The following is a 25,611-nucleotide window of genomic DNA, read 5'->3' on the forward strand; positions in this document are numbered from 1 at the left end:
TGGTTGTTGCGGGGAGAATATATATATCAACAATTGATTTCTCTGGTATCTTGCTATATTTGAATAGAGAGGATTACAGACAGTAACAACAATTACCCACTTTGGTGGGATCATGTCTTAATTCAAGACAGTGTTCACCAGTAACACTTAGCACTGAACTGGAAGCCAAAAGTCCAGTCGGCCCAGAATTAGCCACCGTGCTGTAACAAAACTACCGGTATTTCAAGGCTTCGCTGAAGACATGTCTTGCTAGGATAGGGATCAGTATCTGATGGAACAGTTATTGTGAGATGGATGGATTATATTCATGTCACAAGACTGGTCAAAGACCGATCACAAGCTTCAATGTACTCCTCCCAGGCACATAACGTATGAATAAGATCTGTTAGCCACATTTGGGTGGGACAGGAACACATTTTTCTTAAATTCACACTTTATAAATAATTTGGGTACTGCACAGAATACAAGAGGAATTTTAGACAACTCTTCCTAACAGAACCACTTAAGCACAAACGTATTCTTGGGTTGTCTGGACTGAACAATTCTCAAGGTCATTCCACAGAATCTCTAATGGGTTAAGATCTGGGCTCTGATTGTGCCACTCCAGAAGGTGGATTTACTGCAAGGTGGGTTTACTGCAAGGTTTAGGGTCATTGCCCAGCTGCATCACTCAAAATCTACTGAGCTTCAACTGATGGACAGCCACCCTGACATTATCCTGTATGATACTTTGATAAACTTGGGTATCCATTCTCTCAAACTCACTGTACTTCACTGTTGGGATGATGCTTTCACGTTGATATGTCATTTTTTTACACCATAGGTAGTGCTGCGTGTTCCTCCCAAACAATTCAACTTGAGCTCCATAAGTCCACAAAAGTTTTTCCCAGTGGTGTTGTGGGGTTGTCAAGGTCCTCCTTCGCAAACTTCAGGTGAACAGCAATGTTAAATTGGAGAGCAGTGGTTTCCTCTGTGGTGTCTTGCCATGGACTGTTGAAGGTTTTGCATAAGGTAGACTTAAGAATAGTGATGTTAACTAGTTCCAATGATTCTTCCAATTCTTTAGCTGTTATTCCAGGGTTCTTTTCTTACCTCATTGAGCACCCTGTGTTGTGCCCTTAGAGTCATCTTGGCTGGGCACCCACTTCTAGGGAGAGTAGCCACAGTACTAAATTGTCTTTATTTATAAACTGTAGACTGATGAATATGAAAACACTTTGAGATGACAAGGGAAAAATTGTGATGGCTAGAAGACTCGGTCAGAGCTGCATTTTTGGAGATGCTCTTGTGGGGTGTTCCGGGTCTGTAGTGGTCAGTACCTATCAAAAGTAGTCCAATGAAGGAAAAGCAGTCAACCAGCGACATGGTCGACCAAGGGTCATTGATGCATGTGAGAGCGAAGGCCGGCTCGTGTGGTCAAATCCAATAGATGAGCTACCGTAGCTCAAATTGCTCAAAAAGTAAATGCTGGTTGTGACAGAAAGGTGTCAGAACACACAGTGCATTGGAGTTTGTTGTGTATGGGGTCAGTCAGGGGGCCCATATACTGTGCCCTGTCCACTGTCGAAAGCACCTACAATGGGCACGTGAGCATAGGAACTAGACCACAGAGCAGTGGAAGAAGGTGACCTGGTCTGATGAATCCCGTTTTCTTTTACATCACATGGATGGCCGGGTGCATCTTCATGGAGGCCCCACCTTGCAAATTACAAGGATCTGCTGCCAACGTCTTGGTGCCAGATACCACAGCAGGCCTTCAGTGGTCTAGTGCATTCCATGCCTCAACAGACCATAGCTAATTTGGTGGGAAAAGGGGGACCGACACAATATTAGGCAGGTGGTCAATGTTATGGCTGATCGGGTATGTTTATTTTCAAGCAGTTCCATAAAACCTGTCTGGCATATTGATGGCATATTATTCAGTAAAGCCAAAAGATTAAAATACAAGAATATACTAGAATGGGCACTTCATTGAAAAGCATTAGAAGTACCTCCTGATTATTTTTTCACGATCACATCGGTTTAATTTTTAACCCTCGTCATAAACTAGTTGACAAAGCACAAGTGCTGCCTGTGCTAGACGATAAGAGCAAAGTTAAATACACTTTGACCCATAGCATACGCTATAATACGAGGAACTATGAATCTTTACTTATGTTTCAAGTAAACAGGTCCTCTAGGAGTGTCAATAACAGAGAGGTAAAAAGCATAAGAAATAAATGATAAACATTAAACTCATCAAGAATATATTTGCTGGGTGTAATCACACTAAAACACAATATACAATAAACCAAAAAGGTTTCCAACACACCAATAGGATATACAATGAATGCAAAGGAGAGAATAGGCTGACACCCAGTGTGACATCCCTAACGTTTCAGCCTTTGTCAAGGATAGGATCTGACTTCCTATTTCTCTTCTAGGAGTGTCAAACCTTAGCTTGGCATGATGAATTTATAGGCCATTTTCTGTACGGCTTTGTGTCTCAATACTTTCAACTAACGCATTGTATTTTGAAATACCCAATCCTGTAACCAATACCATGCTATCATTATAGAATTGGCATGGTCACTATATCCGTTGGCATGCGTCTTCAATGAACTTACATAGTAGGAAATCTACTGAAAGAAGGCTGTTGTGTGCGAATATTTTTTATAACTTTCCATTTCTGTTGCGTTTCAGCTAGTAGCCAACGCCTAAACCAAACATCCTTTTCCTTATTTTGCAGTGGAAGCCTAAAAGTTTAACACCACCAAACTAAAGCTTCACCTCTCTGGATATAACCTTCTCAGTCATATGATAGAGTAGATTCCCTACCATGCAATGGGAAAGATTGCTAAAAGGAAATGTTTTCATTGAGTTTTCAATTAACAATTCGTCACGGACAACATAATAAAATACTTCATGGAAAGCTACATTTGGTTTAGAATCAGCATTAAATTAATGGCACCCTGTCTGCAACCAATTCTGTCTTCCATTACTATAACAGCGTCTTGTTCTCTACTTCAAACAGAAAGAAAGCACCGAAGAGGACATAGCTGCCTAACTATAAAATACAAAAACAAGAACATGCAGATAAGAAGATGGCCATTTCTTTGAAACAAAAATAACGAAATTAATTCTCACTCTATAAACAAGTTACAGTCAACTCATAAAAAGTTATATTATCAAATATTATACAAATAGTAGCACCTGTCCCTGTCTGTCTCTTCATCTTCTTAAGAAAAAAAAAAAGAGGTTCCCCCAGCTTGTTCAGCAAGTTACTGTGCCAATGGTAAAGATCACATTTTGGTTCAATGATGAATACAATCACTTAGGTTGCAAAAATGCCCTCCAATACCTCTGTGTGCTGCAGCTCACATGTATGCACAGAAGCCAGGAGGCTGCTACTAGGAAAGTAAACATGTACTGTTTCTAAGTAAAATGCCACCCTTAATGGAAGGGAATCAGTGACTTTTTAATGTAATGTAATGTAATAGAAGGTTGGATAACCTACGTAGCCTTGGTAACATAGTAATTTAAGTCCATAAAAAAAGGAAACATTCCTTCCCGATTCCTTGCCGGCTCAACAAGCTATAACTAATCATGTCCTTGTAACCTGCTAAACCCTTTTATGTAAAAACCCAAACCTCAAGTGTAAAAGCATCAATTGATAGCACAAAGGGCTAGGTAATGAATTCCACATCTTTGTTGTTAAGAACTCTTTGGTGTATTAGGTGAAAATTCCTTTTTTCGAGGCTTAGTCGATACCCTGTTGTTCTTTGTACAGTCCTGTTTATAAATAGGTCATCGGTGTTTGGATTGTCCTCTTATTAATTTGGCTCCTATGTTTTTGTTAGAGGTTAATACAGTGGGACTTTAAAATAACAACAAGACCAAGGACCAAATAAGATTTGAGGTTTTTACCGCAGGAAAAAATGGAGAGACTAGATGGACTGAACGGTTCCTGTCTTCTTTAAATCTCTATGTTTTTGCCTATTTCGTTAGTGTTATTTTTTTTCCCGCTCTACGGAAGAAATGTCTTTTTGGTTAATAAATAAATTGAATCCGATTTAGTCCTAGACTCCTACATTATATGTTGGTCAGCCCTTCTTATGTTCAGGATTTACGAGGACAGCCTGTATTACCTAGGTGTGGTATGTACTGAGAAAGACTGGATTCTGTGAATTCATAGAAAACATTTAGAATCTGCATTGGCAAAAAAAAATGTAGCTGTCATATGAGCTTTGCAAACACGCAACATAACGGGTCAGTGTTCTGCACTCAGTGTACCTTTGGTGACCAGTGTCCTGGAGATATGATACAAAATGTGCACATGGGATGTGTCCTTTTAATGTGAAAAACATACAATGGGCCAAGTATCTCCAAAAGCTGTAATGTGAGAAAGCCTGATGTGATGTTGACCTTTTTCAGAGGTGCTTCCTCATACTGAGGTTTGTATAAGAAAGACCACACTCATCACTGCAGGTGCCAGAAACGAGAGGATATACTTTTACATAACAATTCTGGGCCTCAATGACACTGTTTTTCCACAAGTCATAGGAAGGATCTCCAGAACTCTCAATGCTTTGTCAGAAGGTTTAACATATACTCATTATTTTGAATCAACTGAGTTGATTCAATTTTACTAATAATTTAATTAATATGCAATACAGTCTTCTTACAGAACATATTCATAATCAAATGTTTACAAGTTATGCCGGTGTTAAGGCAGGTACACGGAGGACTAAAACCAGTTGACTGATTCAGAGAAAATCATACCGATGCATACTTACAGGCTGGGGCTGTTCTGCGATACAGCAGTTGAAACACAACCAGAATTCACTCATTGCTAATAGTCCAAAAGTTCCAGGCCAAACACTAAGCCAAGCGGAAAAAAAACTCCTGAGAGCAAGGAATGATCAGTCCTTCAAGGCAGCTATATTAATCCAAACAGTCCTCAGTGTCCTTTAAAAGAGAGTTAATCTCAATCCAGTAGATTGTTTGAAGTGTGAAGACTTCTGCAGTGTGGATGCCACCAAATATATTAATGTGTATATCCAGTCTTCAGTACCAACATGTATTCAAGTGTGCAATGGCTGGCCTTCAAGGTCTTAAAAGCCTAAAAAATATGAAAAAAACCGAGAGGTTAGATTTTACTTAAAATAAAAGCATATGTATGACCTTTATTGCAAAGACATCAAGTGAGGAGCCGACTGTGCCCATGTCAGTATGATCTCCAGCCCCAGTAATATCACATCTACTTCCCCCACCCCTTCTGCTATATGCAGAAGATGAAGCCTCCAAAATCAAGCATAGCTCTGATATGTCCTTCTATTACACACATTAAAATGTGAGCCTTTAGTGAGAAAGAACCTGACACGGAGAAAGGAAAAGTGGCCAGGTAGAACTTGGGACACATGAAACGTTGCCCTCTCCCCAGAAACCAGGAGATGCAGGGTTCCCAGGGTGTTCCCAGGTTTTGACTGATACTCCATACAACAGAGGTGGAATTGGTGGGTACTTGTTCCTCTCAGTTACACAAATCATTTACAACACGTCAGCGTAACCATAAATTCAGACACACCAGAAAACGGTCCTGATTTAGTTGATAACAGTTTTTATTAAACTTAAACGGATTATTAACAAAAGAGTATGTTGACCAGAGAATTCCCCCCACATTACCTTGGGGCACAGCAAGGAGAATACACTTATGACTTTTTTGGGTGTAAAGTCAATTGGGTCTCACACTGGGAATATATTATGTCATGCATTTTTATTTAAAAAATAAGTAAACCATCATTAAAACACAGCTGGATTTTTCTTACTGGAATTTGGAGAATTCTGAATATAAATCTTATATTATGCAAGATAAATTGTAAGTAGACTATTGGAAATGACCCCGTGATTTAAGACAAAGATAAATTGGTCCAAGTTCAGGCATGTTTCAGCAAAAATAAATAATTACAATTACGTAAAGGTAAATAAGTAAAGGCTGTATTTCAAGATTTAAATGTACTTTTATTTTTACATCACAAAATCATCATGTCCATTTATGCAGATTACATCACAAAAAAAAAGAAATCATTTTTTACAGGTGAAATTCTGGAAATACAAGAAACTGGAATATCCAGTTGCTCAAGCGATTTACAAGAACAATTAGCTGAATGGGTTATGTCAGGGCATAAGCAGGGACATACCTAGAGTATTTTGGCACCTAGGGCGGATCCTGTATGTAGCACCCCCCAAAAAAAAGATTTATGTGGGCAAGAATATTTTACAAATTTGTCAACTGGAAAAAACTAGGAATCTGAACAAATTAACATAAATACGTTTAAATAACCATCGTCTACTGCACAGATACAGCGTAACTCCCATCACTATATACTGAGCCAGACATTGACAGTAGTGCAGTATAACCCCTATTACTATACGTTAACCTAGACATTGATGTGGTAGGCCTATGCCCCTAAAACATCCTCCCCGTGCCACCGCTGCCCCTAAACAGCCTGCTTGTCCCATTCCTGCCCCTAAACACTCACTTCATTCACTCTCCCACACCCCCTTACCTCTCTTGCAGATCTCACTGGTCCGGGGGCCGGTCGAGCATCACTGGGGCCGCGCAGACGTCTATGTGGCCACCTAACACAGGCACGCAGCTTACTGTTGTGACGCCCGCGCACTGTGTGAGGAAACTCCTTCCCCGCCCAGGGGGAGCAGGAACCTAAGCGGGAAAAGAGTTTTCTTGCGCAGTGTACGGGCGCCACAGCGGTAAGCTGCAGGCCCGTGTTAGGCAGCCTTCACGGCATCCCCCTAATGAGTTGCCCCCGGGGTGGACTGCCCCCCTTTAGGTACGCTACCGGGCATAAGTCTTCCTATGGAAGAATTTCAAGATCAAGTAAAATTCACAAGCTATGTCCTGCTATAATTTATTGCTACCTTTTCACCAATCTAACATTTCTCAAATCATTAAACTGTGGAACAGGATTACTGTAATAGTTTACAATAGCATCCATATTTAGGGGTATAACTTACAGGCATGGGCAGCCCTATATCCGAGGCAACATGGCATTTATTTAAGCTGAAAACGATAATAAAAAGAACATTCACAGAACACTGTATGAAGTTATCACCAGAGGAGAGTTGGCATCTTTTGGCTGTTGTTGAGGAGGTAAGTACAACTGAGTGGCATCAAGACCCCTACCCCCCTCCTTCCTTACACACACTATAATTATATATCTCCATATAACTTCCTTACATAGAACCCGGCGTCAGCCTTGCTGGCCTATTACTCTAACAGTATGTTAAAATGGTTGGCTGTCCAGAGCGTCCGTCTCCTTGAGGGGTCTGCCTATAGGAGCAGTATGGGAAGGGCTTGCCTTCTCAAACTTAGGTGAGATGTGGGCAGAGGGTAGGTGAACCTCTGCAGAGTGGTTATGACCAAATGCCACTCCTATCCCAAGAGGACAGAGCTCATAGAACCCGTAGGCGAAGCTTCCAGGAACGTGTGTCATTGTGCCCTACGACACTTAGTCACAATAATTTGTACAGAGGAATCAACACTCATTTCCTACACCTCTCTCACTTTATGGAAACTGCTCACCCAGACATGTACTTCAAAGGGACACTACAGCCACCAAATGTACTTTTAACGCACGTGATATTTTTGTCTCCCATTAGATTATGGTTTTCTCCCCTTGCAGATGCACAAAATGATCCAGCAGAACCCTTCCACTGCCACCATCCATTTGCCTCTTTACCTGTCCCTCAACTCCATGACATGCAGATGTTTGGATGAGCACATCGCTCGCTTGACACTGCAATAACCACCTTATGGCTCTCACAAGGAAGTCTTCCTCCTCACATGAGTAGAAAGCGGTACCATTTTATTGGTGTGAAAACTAAGCCAAAGAGAGGGCAGAACAACTGCTGACAGTTGTCAAATAAAAATTGAAAGGCAGCCAGATTAGATGGCTGGGTGAAAGCAGCACCAGAACAGGTTATATGATGGAAAAAATGGATGAAACTAAAAGTATGTAATTTACAGAAGTTGAAAATATCTATTTTTGCCGTGTCAGATGATATATACATTCTGTTCCCTGTAACATTATATAATGTAGTTAAAATTCTGGGGTTTCCCATTCCCTTGGCTTCAGATCATATGATTTTGGGCTTAATGTTACATCTCATATTACATACAGCTACACTGGAATTTTAGGTCAGCTATTAGCCAGCAATTTGTAAAAGCAGGAGTTACTGGTGTTTTATGTTAGATATGGATTGGGCTTCTCATTGCTCACAAAACAAGCAACGTACCGCAATCTGGTTTTGGCACTGAATTTGAACATAAGGACAAGGCCATATTATAATCTCATCTTGACATTAATGTATTCATTACTGCTTATTAACTTGCATTATTTTTTATTCCAACTGCTGCATTAACCAATAGGCTCTGGAACTTTATAAATTCCTATGTTGAGTCAATTGCATGTACAGACTTCTACAAAAAATGTACTGTGGAGAAAACAGTTCAAAGAAACTTTCGCTTTCCAAATGTTTCACAATCAAATCCTATGCAGTAAACGCCAACTTGTCTTGCTTACTTGAGGAACAGATGCACATATGCTTTAAAACTATTAAAAAAAACAGAAGAGTTTCATAATATGAGCCTGGTTGTCACTTGACCGTCCATAATGCTCAGTCCTGGTTGGCACACCAAGTGTCCTTGAAGGTCAAGTGACCCTGAGCATCCTGAGATGCAAGTCACAACCTTCACTCTTAATAGTCCCACCCAGAGTTTTCCAGAGATGTTACTGGTTACTGGTGAGCAGTTTACCTCTATGAGTTGCACATTTACTAATGTGTTTCTTCTTTTTAGTTTCTTCTGGGACAAAATAGCTAAAAATATATTTGCCGTCACCAGGAGAAAGCTTGCTTTCTGTAATCCAGCTGGGTATTGCTGTAAAGGAGCTCGGTAACCAGAGCAATATATATTCAACACCATTGTCTAATGAGCACACTGTATAAAATGTAGGAATCACATTTCACGCAGGCAAATTTAGTTAATCATTGTGACCATACAAACTGTTTTTCAGGACCGGTCCAGTGATTTAGAACTATGTCCCCAAAATCTCATTCCTGGAAACATTAATTATCGTGGGACTGGTGCCTTATTCTTGTGGCCACATGAGCATGGATAATGTTAAAGGAACAGCACTACAGGAGTATGATGGTGCTGTATAAAACAAAAAAAATACTAAGAATAGTAAGAAACCAGGAGATTGGCTAGCTATGGTGGTACAGTTAGGGGTTGATCTTTTCACAGCAATAGCAGAACACTCTCTCCAGCTACCTTATACGTCCTAGTGAATATATCGTAATTATTTGGACATCTGTGCATCCAGAAGACTTAAATTCATCCGATTTAAAAGTGTACTGAACCTTGTTACTGAGAATAGAGAGGCTATTACGTAACTCCCATGACCACCATGCTACGGTTTTAGAGACGGCTGTGCATATGAACATCTCGTGTCTGGGGTCTAGAGCTAGACCTCTCTGAATGCAATAACTGCAGGTGATTTGCAATCAGGTTAGTCTCTAGATTCCCTCCATATGCATTTGCCTCCTTCCCCACCCCCAGCTGGTTGATTTCGATGGGAGCTCTATACTGCTACTGATTGGCTGTTTTAAGCAGCCAATTAGTGGCAAGAATTCTTAGACCATGGAGGAGGAAGGCAGCTGCAGGGTTGCAGCTACTACAGAAGGTAAATGCTTTATTATTATTACTGGGGCTGAACATTAAACATTGTCTTTAATATTGGAGTTCTGCTGCTAGGAATCTTTAACGACAGCATAACCGATCAGCGCCTTAAAGTATAATCTGCAGGGAACATGCCATTTCTAAGTGTAACAGTGTATGTATTTTTATCTTTTTATTAAAATATTGTTTCCATTTACCGCTAGATGAAACTATTTATTACAAGCAGAAAACATCCTGTCGTTGTTTACAATATATTTCTTATTTTCTCCTTAATGTGACAAAAATGTGGGGGATGAACTATAGTAGGCATGCAACACACAACAAGTGGGTGGTAAGTGTAGCTACATTTTTTTAGTCCCCATAGTAACAACTCTGTTAGCGAGCAAGCAAAAGGAAGCATTTGTCTCCTGGATGGTTAGTGGTTACATAAAACATATCTGAAGTCTCTGGGTTTTTTTTTACTTAAATTGCTGATCTTGCCAACCCTACCTATAAGGATAAACATTTTTTGATACACATCATAAAAATATATCTAATTATTATTTGTAACAGTATCAGCCAACTAACCTTGGTGTTTTTATTATACAAGTGAAACATCAAATGAAAAGCAAGAAAGTAGCAAAAGTTCTTTAACCATCTGAGCACCAGTCACACGAACAAAGCATGGCTGATGGGACTGTTACTTTAAGACAGTGGGCTATACGGTAGCTGATCTACAAAAATGTTGAGCTATGCATCAGCCTGCAGTCCTGCTTAGCAAGGAACGGAGTACAATTAAAAACGTTTGGTGGTGAACAACCAGACTTACACAATCTTGTTCAATTAAACATTAAAGCAAAGTGCTACGTGTTTTGCAGGCTGCATGCGCTCGTCTTGCAATCTGTCAGGATGGAAAACGATCCAGGTTAGATAATGTGTTTGTGTATTTTATGCTAGAAAGCCTAATAACCTATGAAACCCAATAAGCCTCACCATATTTACAATGTTGTGGGCCTTTTCACATTCTACATTACGGACAAACACAATGAGAAAAATGCTGGTGTGGAAATTTATATTAAAATGTACCTATAATACGAGCCAAACAAATTAATTAGCCATGAGCAGTTAGGGAGCTTTTATTCTACCAATTTGCTTTTCTACAATTCTGCCCGATTAACAGTGCTTGTCATCTATAGGCCTGAACATCTTAGCATCCTCTCATCTTCTTAAAATCTTCCCTGCCTTTTTCCTTCCTCCTAAACGTGGCCCTCTAACAATCTTACTGCCTCAAACTCAGTATGGTTGCCCTAGCAGTAAGGGATTATCGTAGCTTCATTACACCAAGGAGGCCATTCCAAATTAAACTGGATACAAATCTTGTAATTTCTTTTGGCCATAACATAATAGAAAATTAACTGAAAAATATATAATATGCCTTTGAAACCGACACTGTTGAGCCGTTATATAAAAATATAATCACATAAATATGTTATGCCCTAGTGCAAAGCCAAGATATACAGGGCCATTTTCCAAATGGCGCCCTAACAACACTTTTTTCCCCTCCCACCCCAATCCATGTTAAATAGCAATTGTGTGCTTTCTCTACATATTACCGGTTATTTGTTAAGCGCCAAGAAATTAGGCAGCTCTGTACAATTTAAATGGGGCAGTTAACACACACACACCCACCCACCAAATATATATTAATATTTACAGATACATGAGGTGTTGAGAACCCTGCCCGGGAGCTTGCCATGTAGCCTTCTGATAATTTATACAAAGTTCCTGGCAGGAATGGTGGGCTTTCGAGGCCCTGCTTGAGAGCTTACAATCTAAAGGAATAGTATTTAGCCACTCTTTGTGTCGAGGTTTGATCTACACATTATTGTGATATTAAGGGCTGCACATTATAAACTCATATGCACCAAACATTTTGAGCTCTGAGAAAAGAGGGACATCAGGGGAGGAAAGAGGAACATCAGGGGAAGAAAGAGGGACATGGGGATTTTGGTCCCGACACAGAGATACACAACAAGTGACCCAGGCGCGACAACGGAGCTGTCCCACTAGGAAGGAAAAGCCACTACCTGGTGGCCTAGGATTCAAAATGCTAATAGTGCAGATATATGACACAGGGGGGCAACACAACAAAATGTGAAATCTGTTCTCCATACCGAAGCTCACTGTTGTAGCATTCAAAGGGGTTAAGAGCAATTGAAGATGAGAATGTTAGAGAGCTGTTTTGTGTTTCTTTGTATTCTTGTAACTGTCTGTACATTCCATGTGCTAATACAGGTGAGTCATTCCAAAAAACAAATTCAGTCAAGTATTGTTGAGAAATTCCCACTACGTTCGACCAAATTAAAATTGTATATTTACATCTATCGTCCAGAAAAAACATTACTCACATATTTCCAGGCACAGGTCTTAACAAAGGGTTATTCTAGCTGTAATAGTGGACTGTTTTATTCCATCTGACGTACACTGTGCAATCCAAGGATTACCAGGCACACAAAACAATCTCGCAATGATTAAATGCTCAGTATTCATCTTTGCAATGAACGGCCATTAAATTATTACTACAAATTCAAGTTTTATTACGAGGTTCGTGATTTTATTCAATCTTCCCACTGGCGAGAAGAAATGTAGGGATTTACAGTAACATAAGCAACCAAAGTAAATATATTTTATGATATAGCCCTAGTGAAAGAAATATACACATATACAAATGCATACTTATACAGAGAAAATAAAGCTAAATATATAAATGCCGAATTAATCATGTCTAAGCAAAGCCATAAATCACAACTAAACAAATGTTTCAGCATAGTCATTTTTTTTAATTTCCTATTCTAAATCCTATATAGTATATAATCAAACATTCCCGTTTATTTCAACCCACTGTCTCATAAGCTACATATGTTTCAGTCTCTTGGTAATCTTTATAAATTTCTCCCCTCCAGGTTTAGATTTAATATTCTTGTAGATTGGGACCTCCAAGGTCCAGACAGATGGAGAAGTAGATAATTGCTAAGGAGACCCCATGACAAAGCCTTTGTTTCAGTCTGACTCCTTACAGTTTAGACCTCTCTTGTTAGTCTACCTGAGATGGTACCAGATTCTCTTCAATGTCTGTACACTGGGGACACAACAACTGGCAGGAATGATGTTTATCATGGCAATTTTAAATCCTGACTGGACACATTCAGAGAGACTGGTGTCTAAGAGATCTTTCTTCATGTGCCCATTTTCATATCCTAAAATATAAATACACATATCCACCACCGTGGCAAATCAAGGCAAAAATGGGTTTCAAACAATCAGCAATGGTCTATTGTAATTTCAGGGGAATGATGGGGTTGATATCATTGGGGACATCTGAATGTTGGTTGGCTAATGGGTTTGTACAGACATACCTTAAAGACAATATGCGCTAGCACTGCAGTGGAACTTTCTCCAATTACACACAGGTAGGTGCCTTCTTGTCGATTGGAAGTGTTAGGAACAATACAAATTAAATTTACTAACAACAACCCTGGAAGTGCAAGAGAGAAGAAGGATGTCATGGTCACCACTTGGCAATCAAAGTAAAGCACAGGTCTGGCACACCAGCTTAAGTCCACATCGTTGCAAAACAGTATGGATTTAGTGGAAGACAAGAATTCTCATAGCCCCCCGACAGCTAGTTTAGTGCGCTCCTTAATCACATGTGGTTTGTTGCCATGTATGCACGTACTAGAGCTGCCTATTCTACGCCTAATGATGCCCTAAGAGTTTGCCTAGCTGCTGGGTTATTAATGAGACAGACAGCGTTTCCCTTCCGACCGCTCCATCTACAGAAGAAACCCTCATCACTCCAGCAGATTACAATACTGACAACGCTAATATAACCACACAGGCGACCAGACACGGAAACAATCAAATAAATGAAAGGATTTGATAACAAACAAGCTCAAATAAGTACTTAAACGGAAAGCGTCAAACAGCTAAGAAATTAATTCAATAGAATTTTCTTCTCTATTAACAAAGCATATACCCTTCGGTGTGAAAGTTATCTGAAGAGCATGTACGCAGCTCAAAACAGTTACCTTACTGTAAATTTGCTGTTCAATTTACGTGTTCAAAAAGTGCTTTTTGAACGGTCTGCTTCAGCTGAGGTAAAATACACCGGGCTAAGGTTGCAGCAATACGCTTAACACATGATTTGTTATTTTATACCAGTTCATGATGCGTCCCCATTATATGTAAATCGTGCATCATATGATATTTTCTTTAATCACCATGGCAGCCAGCGCAGTACGATTTATCCAATAAAAAAAAAAAAACGGAAGATCAAGATAAGAGGCACCTCCTAGCTGTTTCATGTAGCATGGAACGGGGCATTCTTGGTATTGTTGGATTTCACATTAGTTCACTGGACTGATTTGTCTGGCTGAAGGCACGGCTATGCTTTGTGCTTGGAAAGCTGCCTGTTTTTTTGTTCTGCTTTTCTTTTCTGTGTTGCTAAGGTTGCAGCTGCACCATTAGTGCCTGCTAGAATGCATGAGTGGGGGCACAAAGACATTCATTATGCGAACACACATACACACAAACAGTGAGGACACTGTGGCATCCCCCTCATCCCTTCTACACCCATCTGCAGACTGCTCCTGCTGAAACAAAACAAACAAAAAATGCCCATGAACAATAGTCACCTTACTTTATTGTGACTACAAAAGAATTGGAAATCAGGTAATGAAAGGGACAGTCTCTAAAGAACACATTTCAAAATGTGCCTTCGCACAGACGAGTGCTAGTTTTTTTTCGAAATCAAAGGCAACCTCAAACTTTGCTTTTCACCAAAAACAGATTGAGATACAATTAAAATAAAAAAAAAATTAAAAAATGTAAACAAAGAAATAATCCCCAAGATGTTGACTATTGTTTAATCCTTAAGCGCTTGGTGTATTTTTAATAAAATTGACAAACTATTGCCATAATGAATACATATGTGGTAAATTGTGGCCCACCTTTTTCAAGACTATATACAATTTCATCCAGAAATCACATACATATATACGACCAAAATATGAACAAAAAAACAAAAAAATCTTAGGGGATGACCAGAAAACTAAAATGTGGCTAAATCCACAGCTGCAAACTTCACATGTAACGAAATGTATGACAACTATTCATGAAATCAAGTGAAGAGCCCTGGTCCACAAAAGCAAGGAACCAAACTACTGCTCTATATAACAAACATATACATATTTTAAGAGACATGGCTTTCCAACGCTATATATATAACCAAACACAGCAATGTAGTTATCTTTGGCACTACCCTAAGCCTGACCCTTGGGAACAACATGCTATGTAGGCTGTACTGGCTAGATACAGTCCTCCACATGGGCTGGTTGGTGAGAACAGAAATCTCCATCGTAACCAGCCTATTGGACGCTGGCCCACCAGGGAGTCTTGTCACCCAACAGGGCAATCCCCCCCAGTCTGGTGGCAAAGAGACTGCTGCTGCTGCCCTAGACTGAACCTGAATACTCCACTGACTGCACAGTATTATGTATGAAACATCCAGAGTTGCCAAGTTTCATTTCCACTTTGCTGCTTTTTACAGTATTTCACAGTTTAGTGTCTAACATGATTTCTCCAGGGCACGGAGTGTGCCATATAGTGTATGACAGCCAATGCACAGTAATGGCTCTATTCCAGGTGTCAGGCAGGTACAAGGCAGCTGCCAAGCTGCTCATTCCCATGTGCAAACCAGCATCCTGCTTCAGGACTTTACTTAGAATAAAATTAACAGGTAAAAGATATTTTATACATGAAGCAGCTCCTTCAGCTCAGTGACGAGTTGTAACAACACTAAAAGCTCATTCTAGAAATATAAAATAAATAAAGATTCCTCCCATTCAAAAGAATATCTTTATGTGATCATTGTGGCAATGATCAGATTTTGCTCCCGGGTTAAGCCTCCGTCGGGCACCGTGATTAGATTCAATAATGACCTGTAATCACTGATACATTGTAGTCTGGTTCTGGAAACACAGGACCATCAAAGTAGATCTCAAACGCTAAAACTATAAGGGGAGAGATCAGGGTGTATATAGACTAAACAGAATGTGACACTGTGTGTCCTTAGTACCCAAGGCAAATCATGGCTGCGGGGCACGTCTTCTTTTACCACCTCCTAATTAAAATTCAATGGGTTTTATAGTGTGCTATTTTTGTGAAATAGTACTGTTGCCCTGGTCTCTTTTCCTTCCACTTATTTCGTACAACCATTTTATTTCTATAAAACACTATTTTTATTCTGACAACAAGATGGGGGTAGCAGCACCCATTCTGCGGTTTTCCGTGGCTTAGTCCAATTAAGGCATTATTGACGGAGACTCATTTCTCCATCTAGTGCACTTTTCTGAACCAATTCTGCTGCTACTAGCAAGACAAATTATCGCTTTGGGAGATAAAGTACATAATTAATTGAGGGTCAAAAAAACACATACACTTGCTGTACAATTAATTTGTGATTAACCACCACGCTGGAAATTAGTTTAGCAAATGACAACACGCATCTGCATTTTTTTTTAATACTACTTGGCAAGATAAGGGGCTGCGTTCACTCCATAAAGCATGGCACCGTGATGCAATATAGGTCAATATCGATCCTGCGTTGTATGTTGCACATGATTAATGACCTTCGCGTAACACATGACACTAATCTAACAAATCAGTTTTTGACAATTGGGTGTTCAATGAAACATGGACTTTGTGACAGATCCCATACTATTATTTTATCCTGTCCCTTCTCATCATTCACCCATCCAATCAACTTAACAATTAGAAACTTAACACATAACCAAATGGACAATAATCATGCAGATTAAAATGAGTGATGACCAAGGTCTAGTGCTGCGAACACAGAAAAATAAAGGTGAATACTTTTCCTGTTAATATATGGAAGACATTCTTTTTTTTTTCTTTGAGGATGCTCCCAAGATAACATTGTACAAAACAAAAGAAAAACCTCTAAAAATGTAAATATATGCATCATATTCAGCCCTTACAGTATTTCAGTGAATTAATGTATTCATTATAAAAGATTGATGAATACATAAATCATGAATATGCATTTATGGACTTGCGCTTGCATTATTTCCACCATCAAACATCTGATCCCCTCCAAAAAAAAGAAGATTTCAGGGCAATGAATGGATTGATACGACCAGCAATTTAAAAGCCATCCATATTAATGGAAAACGTGCCAAATGCAGTCTAGACTGTTTTAGTAAACACCCATGAGCTATTTTTATATGCCGTGCATCCATTTCACTTAATGCTTTTTCACGTACAAGTTGGCCACTTGAAGCTATCTGCTAATTCTGTCGTTAAGGCTAATTCTTTTTTATTGCCAGGCATGAACAAGGTATGTTTTATGGTATTGGAAGCTCATGTCAAGCAATGTTGGAACCATGAATGCATTTGCTTTATAATGTCTACATGTATTCATTATCAGCAGGGTAGAGAGGACATGTTCCTGGTGAGAAGCTCATTAATCACACGTCTGTCAGAGAACACTGATAGGAGGGTTTGCCCTCATCACAAGTGTGACAGTCTCTCCAAAATTTACAAAAGATCGCATGATCCAAAAAAGTTTATATTAATAAATGGGAGACTAGCTAGGCAATGGCGGTAATCTAACAATCATAATTTAAGGATCACGGTGTTGGTTGAAATATAACATGAATTATTTTTTTTTTTCCTCTTACCTCTTTTTGCTTTGTATAGTTATTTTCGTTTCTCTATGCTTTGTGTTCTGTACGTTTTCTATGTATGTTCTATTTTTTAAATTTTGAAAATATATAAAAAAAAAAAAAAAAAAGTGCAATCCATTTCTGTGTGATAATGAGTCTCTGGTCACGAGCTGGGATATCTTACAAGAATGATGCTTTTAGAAAACAAACAGGGCCTTGTTTGTCAGGAACAGAAACAACCATAGAGGCCAAGCATGTCGTGAAAGTGTAGGCATTTGCTACTGCAAACATTTTCAATGGCAGGCTGGGGCAGTGTATATGGAAAAGACAAATATGCATATTGTGATTAAAGTACTTCTTTCTACAGAATTTAAAAGGTTCTACTTTCGTAACAAAATCCTAGAAACCTAATGACACCAAAGCAGGCACTAATAGGATTTTGCTACAGAAGCAATAAAATAGGTTTTATTTGGAAGTAAACTTTCAGAGGAGAAAAAATACAATATAAAAGGGCCTTTTCTCTGTTGGAAAGAGCAAGTTACTTAATAGTAACGGTTATAAACCGTATGAATTACATAAACGATACTTTAAATAGCCTAAGAGGGACACTTTTTTGGCTTTACCCAGCCTTTTTGTAACATTGTGCCATATTGAAAGCTATTTATGTACTTAAGTGTTTAGAAGAACTTTATTTATTCAGTTTGATTTATGCAAACGCATTTTTATAATTTATATAGTATTTATATTTGTGTATATAAAATGTATAACTTAATTTAGCCAGTAACAGAAATAAAACTACGTTTATCAGTTAGAAAAGAAAATTAAACAGTCTCATTAAAATAAAAATGAAATTAAAAACATAGATTATATCAAAAACCTAAAATAAAGATCACATTGCATATATGACTCATTTAATGAACTAATCAGGTTTTAACTAAAATGCCAAGAGCAATACACTGTTACTTAAGCAGTTTTACATTCTATTGTCATTTGAGATCGTACACGGCATTTCTAACCGTGAAAGGTATTAGTAATAATTCTAGGGACTCCATCATTGACTCCCACATCACATGTTGCTATGGAGATGAGATATCATCTCGCATTAAACGCAAGACTGTCACGATCTGGTGTATAGCTTGTGAAAAACGTCACAACCCAGAATAAATGATCTCCTAGATATACATTACAACAGAAATAATAGTCTTACATGCTCATCTAATCAATCAAAGAGTATTGCCAGTGCTGTGTAATACAATAGCATTAAAAGGAATAACACATTAGGTAGTGAAAAAAATAAGAACTTAACAGCAGATCAGTCATGTTCCCAAATCCTTTATTTTACTCCAAATAAATCTGTGTGATGGTGCTTTCTTATGGTGAGCAACCCATTTGTTTAGAAACACATTGTTTGTGTATCCTCAGATATGTTTCCAGGCCTAGGCTGATCTCAGGCGATCAAGCCCCCCCCCGCCCTGTGTCCCACCACAAAATGGCCTAACAGCCTCCATTAAAAGGCTACATATCCTGGCACTCCATTTATTAAAGAGGCGCGCAGCGTCTTATTGTACTGGAGATGCTGTCCGTGCAGGTGGAGGGGACTAGGGTGGCCACGAAGGTAAAACCCCCACTGTGTACACTACAGTGAAAGGCGTCTTAACTTCCTGTTCTTAAGACAGGAAAGTGATTAAATAAATATTAGTTGTGCTACATTTAATACAGATCTCAGGATGTATAGATCACTTTGAAGGGTCATTAAGGGCTAGCAACAATATCAGTTGGTGCTCATCAGGATTCTCCATTTTTGCATCATGGGAAAGCAATCCTGATAAAAGGATTCTTAGTAATCTGGTGAGATAGATAAGAATTGCAAAACCAGACACAAGAATTTGTTAATTCTGGCAATCTAAGTGGTATCCCCAAATGGACTAACTTTATGCAAACAGGTGCTTGTCACAAGTTATTGTGTAATAGAGGAACTGGAAGTCTGCATGGAATGAAACCAACTGTAGACACATTTCACACTTTCCACATCTACCTCCTTTGCACATGGGTGTGCTCTCTGCTATGACAAAGCTCATATAAGTCATGAGGCTTCATGGGGTGCCATGACTGCCACATGCTAGGGTTAATTGAAACCAACGTAACCTTTAATATCCCTTAGGGGCATGGGTACATGTCCTCATAAACATAACTACGGTACAATTTTTTTTTTATTTTTTTATTTTTTTTAAGAAGCAACCTGGCTACACAACGTATATAAACTCATTTGTGTGGGTCAAGGTGTGAGTAGGGAGCTCGCCAAAAATCAAGATAGAGAAACCATATATGTTGCATACATATTTTAAACAATTGAGTTTATATCTGTTCACTTTAATATTATGGGTTTTTCTATTTATATTGTACTGTACAATTCTGCTTGCATGTAACTTTTTTGGAAAACACTTTAAAAAACATCCAATGATCTTAAATAATGCTATGGAATTCAGTATTTATGGTCATTAAAAAGGGAATCTATTCCTCTAAGTATACTTTCATAAAATGATCTAACTTGCCAGGAATCCATGTGCTGTCAATATTCTAAAATGCCTTAACCGTTCAGCAATGCTCCCTGCCATCATGTCTGGTTTTATTTTCTTGCTGTTGTTTGTTTTCTTACAGAAAGTTGCCAGAACACTTTCTGGCAGCTGAAAAAAAAATTACAAAACAGCATCAGAAATTCCATTTTAGATGGTCTTTAAAGGGGAAACAACACGCATCTTCCCTTGAGCATTACATACAGTGCTGTATACAGTAATGTTATATTTTGGGTGACTGCCTCTACCCAAACACCACTCTAATTATTTACGGCAATACTAGTTATGTCCGTTCCTCTATAGACTTTCAAAGCGTCCAGTTGGGTGAAGGAACTCTCACCACCTTGCCCAAATTTTTAAATACGATACCGCTAATATCGTCCCTTCACCCATAATAAATCCCTTTACCCATAGTGTCTGGGAGATTAAGACTGAGCCATTCTACTCTTTACAATAAGGCAGGATGTTTGGGCTAAGATTACAGAGCTAGAACACAGATATACTGTAGTTAATATGCAGCGCAATATTTTTATTAATTTAAAAAGGTGGTGTCTGTTTGTGATGTGATGGATTTTCTAGGAAAGTTTGGATTTCTTAGTTTCAGTACGTAAAGGGTTCAAAGAAACCACATATACACAATTTGATAATAACTACGTTATACAATAACAAACATTCCTCACGTCCTGTGTAATGCTGGCGACATGTAACCGTTTGTGTTTCAAGGAAATGTGTCTTGTGTAGGTCAATTGTGTAGAATTCCTCCAACCCAGTATTATGAACAACCGCAGGACAACCTTGGAAATTGTACATTGCATTTCCTTAAGGTATATATATAGAGCAAATAACTTGCCCTGAATTCAAAATAACTAATTTTATCACTGAAAACTAAAAAAAAAGGAAAAAAAAACATTGGTAATTTCCAGCAAAGGCAAAAAAAAAGGCAAGCTTTTTTTGTAACTGTATTTTGTATCTTAACAAAACATGATTTGTTTTAAAGGCTACATTATTGAAAATACAGAAAATTACACAAGCGGCATGGTGCGATCTGGCCGTCAACAAATTAATTTGTTTCTGGAAAAACTACCGCGTCACTACTTGCACACAATTATTACTATCCATAAAATACATAAAGAGTTGCCTGGTAAAAAAAACACAAAAAAAAAAACAAAGATATAACCAGGTATTTGGCAATTAAATTGATATATTGCTAGGGCAGTACTGACGCTAAAGTGACCATTACAATGCCTGTGCCCCTTTGGCCTATTGTTCAGACTTAGAAATGTAGAAAACATAGAATTTGACAGCAAATATGAACCATTTGTAAGGCCCAAACAGACTGGTGTTCCGTGTTTCATGTAAGCTACCATTAATGAACACGCATGGGGGAAGATAGGTGCAGGCCAAACACAGTCTCAGCAGAACCATGAGATTAGACGCCAACAAAGCTGGCTTCGCTGGTCGTTACTCAGGGTCATCCTGCCCCAATCTTGGCTAGTGAGTATAGGAGTTTAGATAATGTTTTATAACAAGGTGCTCTTCCACTGAGAAAGAAAAAAACCATCAGCTGCACAGTGTGTTAAACAAATAATCCTTAGCAGATCTACCATGTTAACCGTTCTCTTGTTTTGGCTCACAAACAGTACAGAGGACCTAGTTAACATCCCCTCTACTCGTTTAGGAGCAATGAGTAACAGTTGGTGATCTGATCAATGCGGGTAAAATGGCGGTGCCATCACCCTGAGAAAACAGCTTGTGGCTCAGAAACAACTTAATGGCAGAAAAGAACAATTTACTTGCTGTATTAAACTGTTAAATACCTTGGTTACAATAGGTATGATCTTTGTAAGAGTACAAAAAAAAAAAAAAAAAAAAGATTCTGTGCATTAACCATGGTTGCCACAATTACTGTACCACATTTTCCACCACAGTTACTTACTTATTCAAACTTGGCAGGTTCATCTTAACATTGTACTTCTGATAAAGGGCAAAAAAAAATAAAAAGGAGAGAAGCCTATTCCAAGAATGCTTAAGAGCCTGGCAGAGCAGCCGGGAGTCGTACATTTTTCAGTAATTAAGAATACTTAACTGGCATGAACCATAAGAACTGTGCTGGGCGCTGGCGATGTTTCAGCAGTTCTTAGGTCTCAGCTGAACGCAGACTGAGCAAACATGACCATTTAACCAATAGATCAGAAACACGTAATAATTTCAACTGTAACAGATCCTAAATAATATTTCTACTACTGAAAAACACATACACAGAATTCTTTTACTATTATACCATTGGTATAAACAGAAGGATAAAGCACCAAGAAGTCTTTTGCATAGGCTTTGTCTACTTCATGTTTGACTTCAACCCTGCAATTTTGTTTGCTTCATATATTCTATGAACTATAACATGTTTCCTTGATATTCAGACAGCACAGAACAAGTTGTTTCTGGCTGGAGCAGACTTATCTCATCATGTAACCTGCGAATTGTAAAGCCCTACGGAATATAATAGCCCTATATAAAAACATATAATACATTTATTGATTTATAGAATGCCATCATATTTTGTGGCTCTGAAGTGATTTTAGAACTGTAGTCCCATTTACAGCAATCCTGGTGTTCTGCAACCAGTAGCTGGACACTTTAGCTGTATCATTCAGTACATAATATCCCGAGCGCGTGTGTATAATCATGAAAATATGTTTCTTTGAAATGTAATCTAGATCAAATTTACGATCGCTCAAAAATGTATGACACTTACACTGTGGGTTGATTACAGGCACTTTATAACTTATTATTTATCTAGAGTTAACAAATTCCACAGCACTGAGCAATAATGTTATTAAAATTATATTTACACAGGGAGAAGGTGTTGAGGGCCCTACCCTCTAGAACTTACAGTCACACGTCAATGCTAAGCAATGAAGGTTGATTAAATCTCTCCTTCTGATATCACAGGAAAGAGAAAAATTAGCATGTGTATATATATATATATATATATATATATATATATATATATATATATATATATATATATATATATATATATGTCACTTTGTAAAGAAACCATGGCCTAAAAACAGCCAGTATCTTAAATGCAACCAAACTTTTTTTATTATTATTTTCCTAAAGTTTTGCTTTCAGAACATTCTGCTGCAACCGGTAATTGGTTTACCTTAAATCTCCAAGAATACATTTTCATTTTAATATTTTTTTAGGTTAATGTCACTAGTAAGGTTGCTGAAGGCAATCAGATAATATGGCAACAACCTTTATGTTCTGTTTGTGTGATAGGTTTAGCAGAGTAATTGGGACTTGAAAAATGTTGCAGATAATAACAGCACCATAACCCCATATACAAAGTGTGAATAAAATGTATATAAAAGAATATAAATATACAAAATCTGTTTATTACTACAAAAAGGTCCGCAGTCGAAGCCATCTAAGGGGAATTCTGAATTAAATCTGTAATGTCTGACCCTTCCAGCTGCAAGATGTTCACAAATCTGAGAAGTGTCTCTGGTGTATAGAACAGTTTTTCTATAGACAATCACTTAATGTAATGCCGCTAGACACTGCTTGATCTGACCTCAGGGCCCTATAGAGAGTGTTAATGAAGACATCTGCCAGTGATGTATTAATAGAGCTTTAACGGTAATAAAAAGCCCTCTGTAAATCACAAGGATTATTTTCATTTTTGGGAAAGCTCTGCTGCCATCAAGGAACTTCTAGAAACATGGCTGCGTATCGCTGCGCATAGGACAAATATATCCAAGTACTTATCACAGCTTAGATAACCACTAAAGATTGAAAGTTTTTAAACCATATAAATTCTAACTCCTCTAACAAAAACATTATTCTCTTTAAAATCTACCCTCTAAAAAGAGGACAATCATAAAGCAAATAAATGCTGCAGAATACTCATTTCTGGCACATTTTGCGTGTGTGACAACTTAATTGGAAACCGACAGCCAACCAACAATTTGGTCTTATTCTTTATTGTTAACACAAAGTACATTCCTAAATAAATTAGGAAAACAAATATTATTCCTCTGAAATTTTTTATTCAAATTCATTCCACAATGGTACATTTTCCTACTAAAGTCCTACTATAGTAACTGTCTTTCATGGGTAAAAGATCCACTCCTAATAATTTTACAGGGTGTCCCCTGAAATAATAGGGTTTTGTCAATTATCCAATGGTAAATATAATGGTCTATGTATTTATTTACTTTTAGAGAATTGTCTAATGCAATGGAAAAAAATATTTTTTTCCCCAAACAAAAATAATTGCTTGTCTTATCCCAGGAGCCAAGTAAAAATTGAATATGTTTATACGATGTCACCTACATTAACAAAATAAAACATATAACATATGCCAACAATTAAGTGTAGACTGTAATACACTTTGTATGTTTTAACCAAAACAAAATTGCTTCTGTGATGAGAGATAAGATGCCCGCTGTCTTTAAATACACATTAGCTGCAATTCCAAACAATTTAAACTATTTGTCTCAAGCATGGACTAATTGGCTGGGAATCGGACATATTTGAAGAAAGGCCGTTTTAGACAGAAATTCACTTTTCCTTGGGCATCCCTGCATTTTCATTTTATAGGTTATTTAGGAAGTTGGTCAATTCACACATTGAATGGATATCTAGTATAGAATGTACGTGCATGGAAATAGGGTTTTAATATTTTTTTCACTTTTTTTAATATATTTATTCACATTTACATGAAGATTGCTCTCCGGTAACAAAATGCAAATTACATTATTATCGAAGAAAGTGTGTAACTTTACGATAAAAGGCAAGTTTATTCACACTAAGAATAATGCGTATTAACCGAACACCCATATGACGTGGTTATAAACTGCTCCTGTACGCAGCTCCTGATCACACGGGCATTACCGACATCCGGTTATGACAAACCTAGAAGTGACGAGGATGAGGCACCTAAAAAATGCAAAATGTGGGTTGTTTTTTTTTTTCTTTTCTTTTGCATATGCTATAGTCTACAGGAAAATGTTTTTTTAAATGAATTAAACGTTTGCCCATGCAAACCAGGTTCACGCGTGCAGACAGTCACGGAATCTTAAGCTTTACGGTTCTTACAGAGTTTTTAAAAACACCTAACAGTGTAGGATTTTAGGGAGCCCTTTATGATGAGCGGAGAAGGTTGTATAATAAGATAAGGATGAGCAGTCACAAGGGCAGAGAGATCCACGTGTGACAAAATGCTTTTACTGGAGTCACATATAGGAGTATAATGATGGGAAATTAATTTTAAAAAAAATCACGACAACAATCCTAACAATTTTAACAATTCAATAAAATATAATAAAGAAATCAGCGACCTGAAGATCACGAAGTTGGGGAAACGTTTTTAGTTTGGTTTTGTTTTGTTTGTTTTGAATAATGCAGGTTGCAGAGTATGGATTATATACTCTCTGAACAGGTAACTTTTTAGTGAGTGTTTAAGGTTGTAATAAACCATCCCTGCGGAATCTGTCGGCGCTTTATAAATAAAGTATACTAATAATAATAATAATAATAATAAACTGAGTATACTACATAAAACTAG

At 38.0% G+C, this 25,611-nt stretch overlaps 1 protein-coding gene across 1 annotated transcript in view; it reads right to left on the minus strand.

The window, feature by feature from the left end:
* CDC42SE2 (CDC42 small effector 2) overlaps positions 1-25,611 on the minus strand; it is a 40,493-nt gene that overhangs the window by 10,549 nt on the left and 4,333 nt on the right. Inside the window, exon 2 of the mRNA XM_053467855.1 lies at positions 4,776-5,101. Coding sequence (XP_053323830.1) covers positions 4,776-4,829 — 54 coding nt within the window. The 5' untranslated portion in view covers positions 4,830-5,101. The remainder of the gene's footprint in view (positions 1-4,775; positions 5,102-25,611) is intronic.

This window comes from Spea bombifrons, chromosome 1, assembly GCF_027358695.1.
Source record: "Spea bombifrons isolate aSpeBom1 chromosome 1, aSpeBom1.2.pri, whole genome shotgun sequence".
NCBI classification, from domain to species: domain Eukaryota; kingdom Metazoa; phylum Chordata; class Amphibia; order Anura; family Pelobatidae; genus Spea; species Spea bombifrons.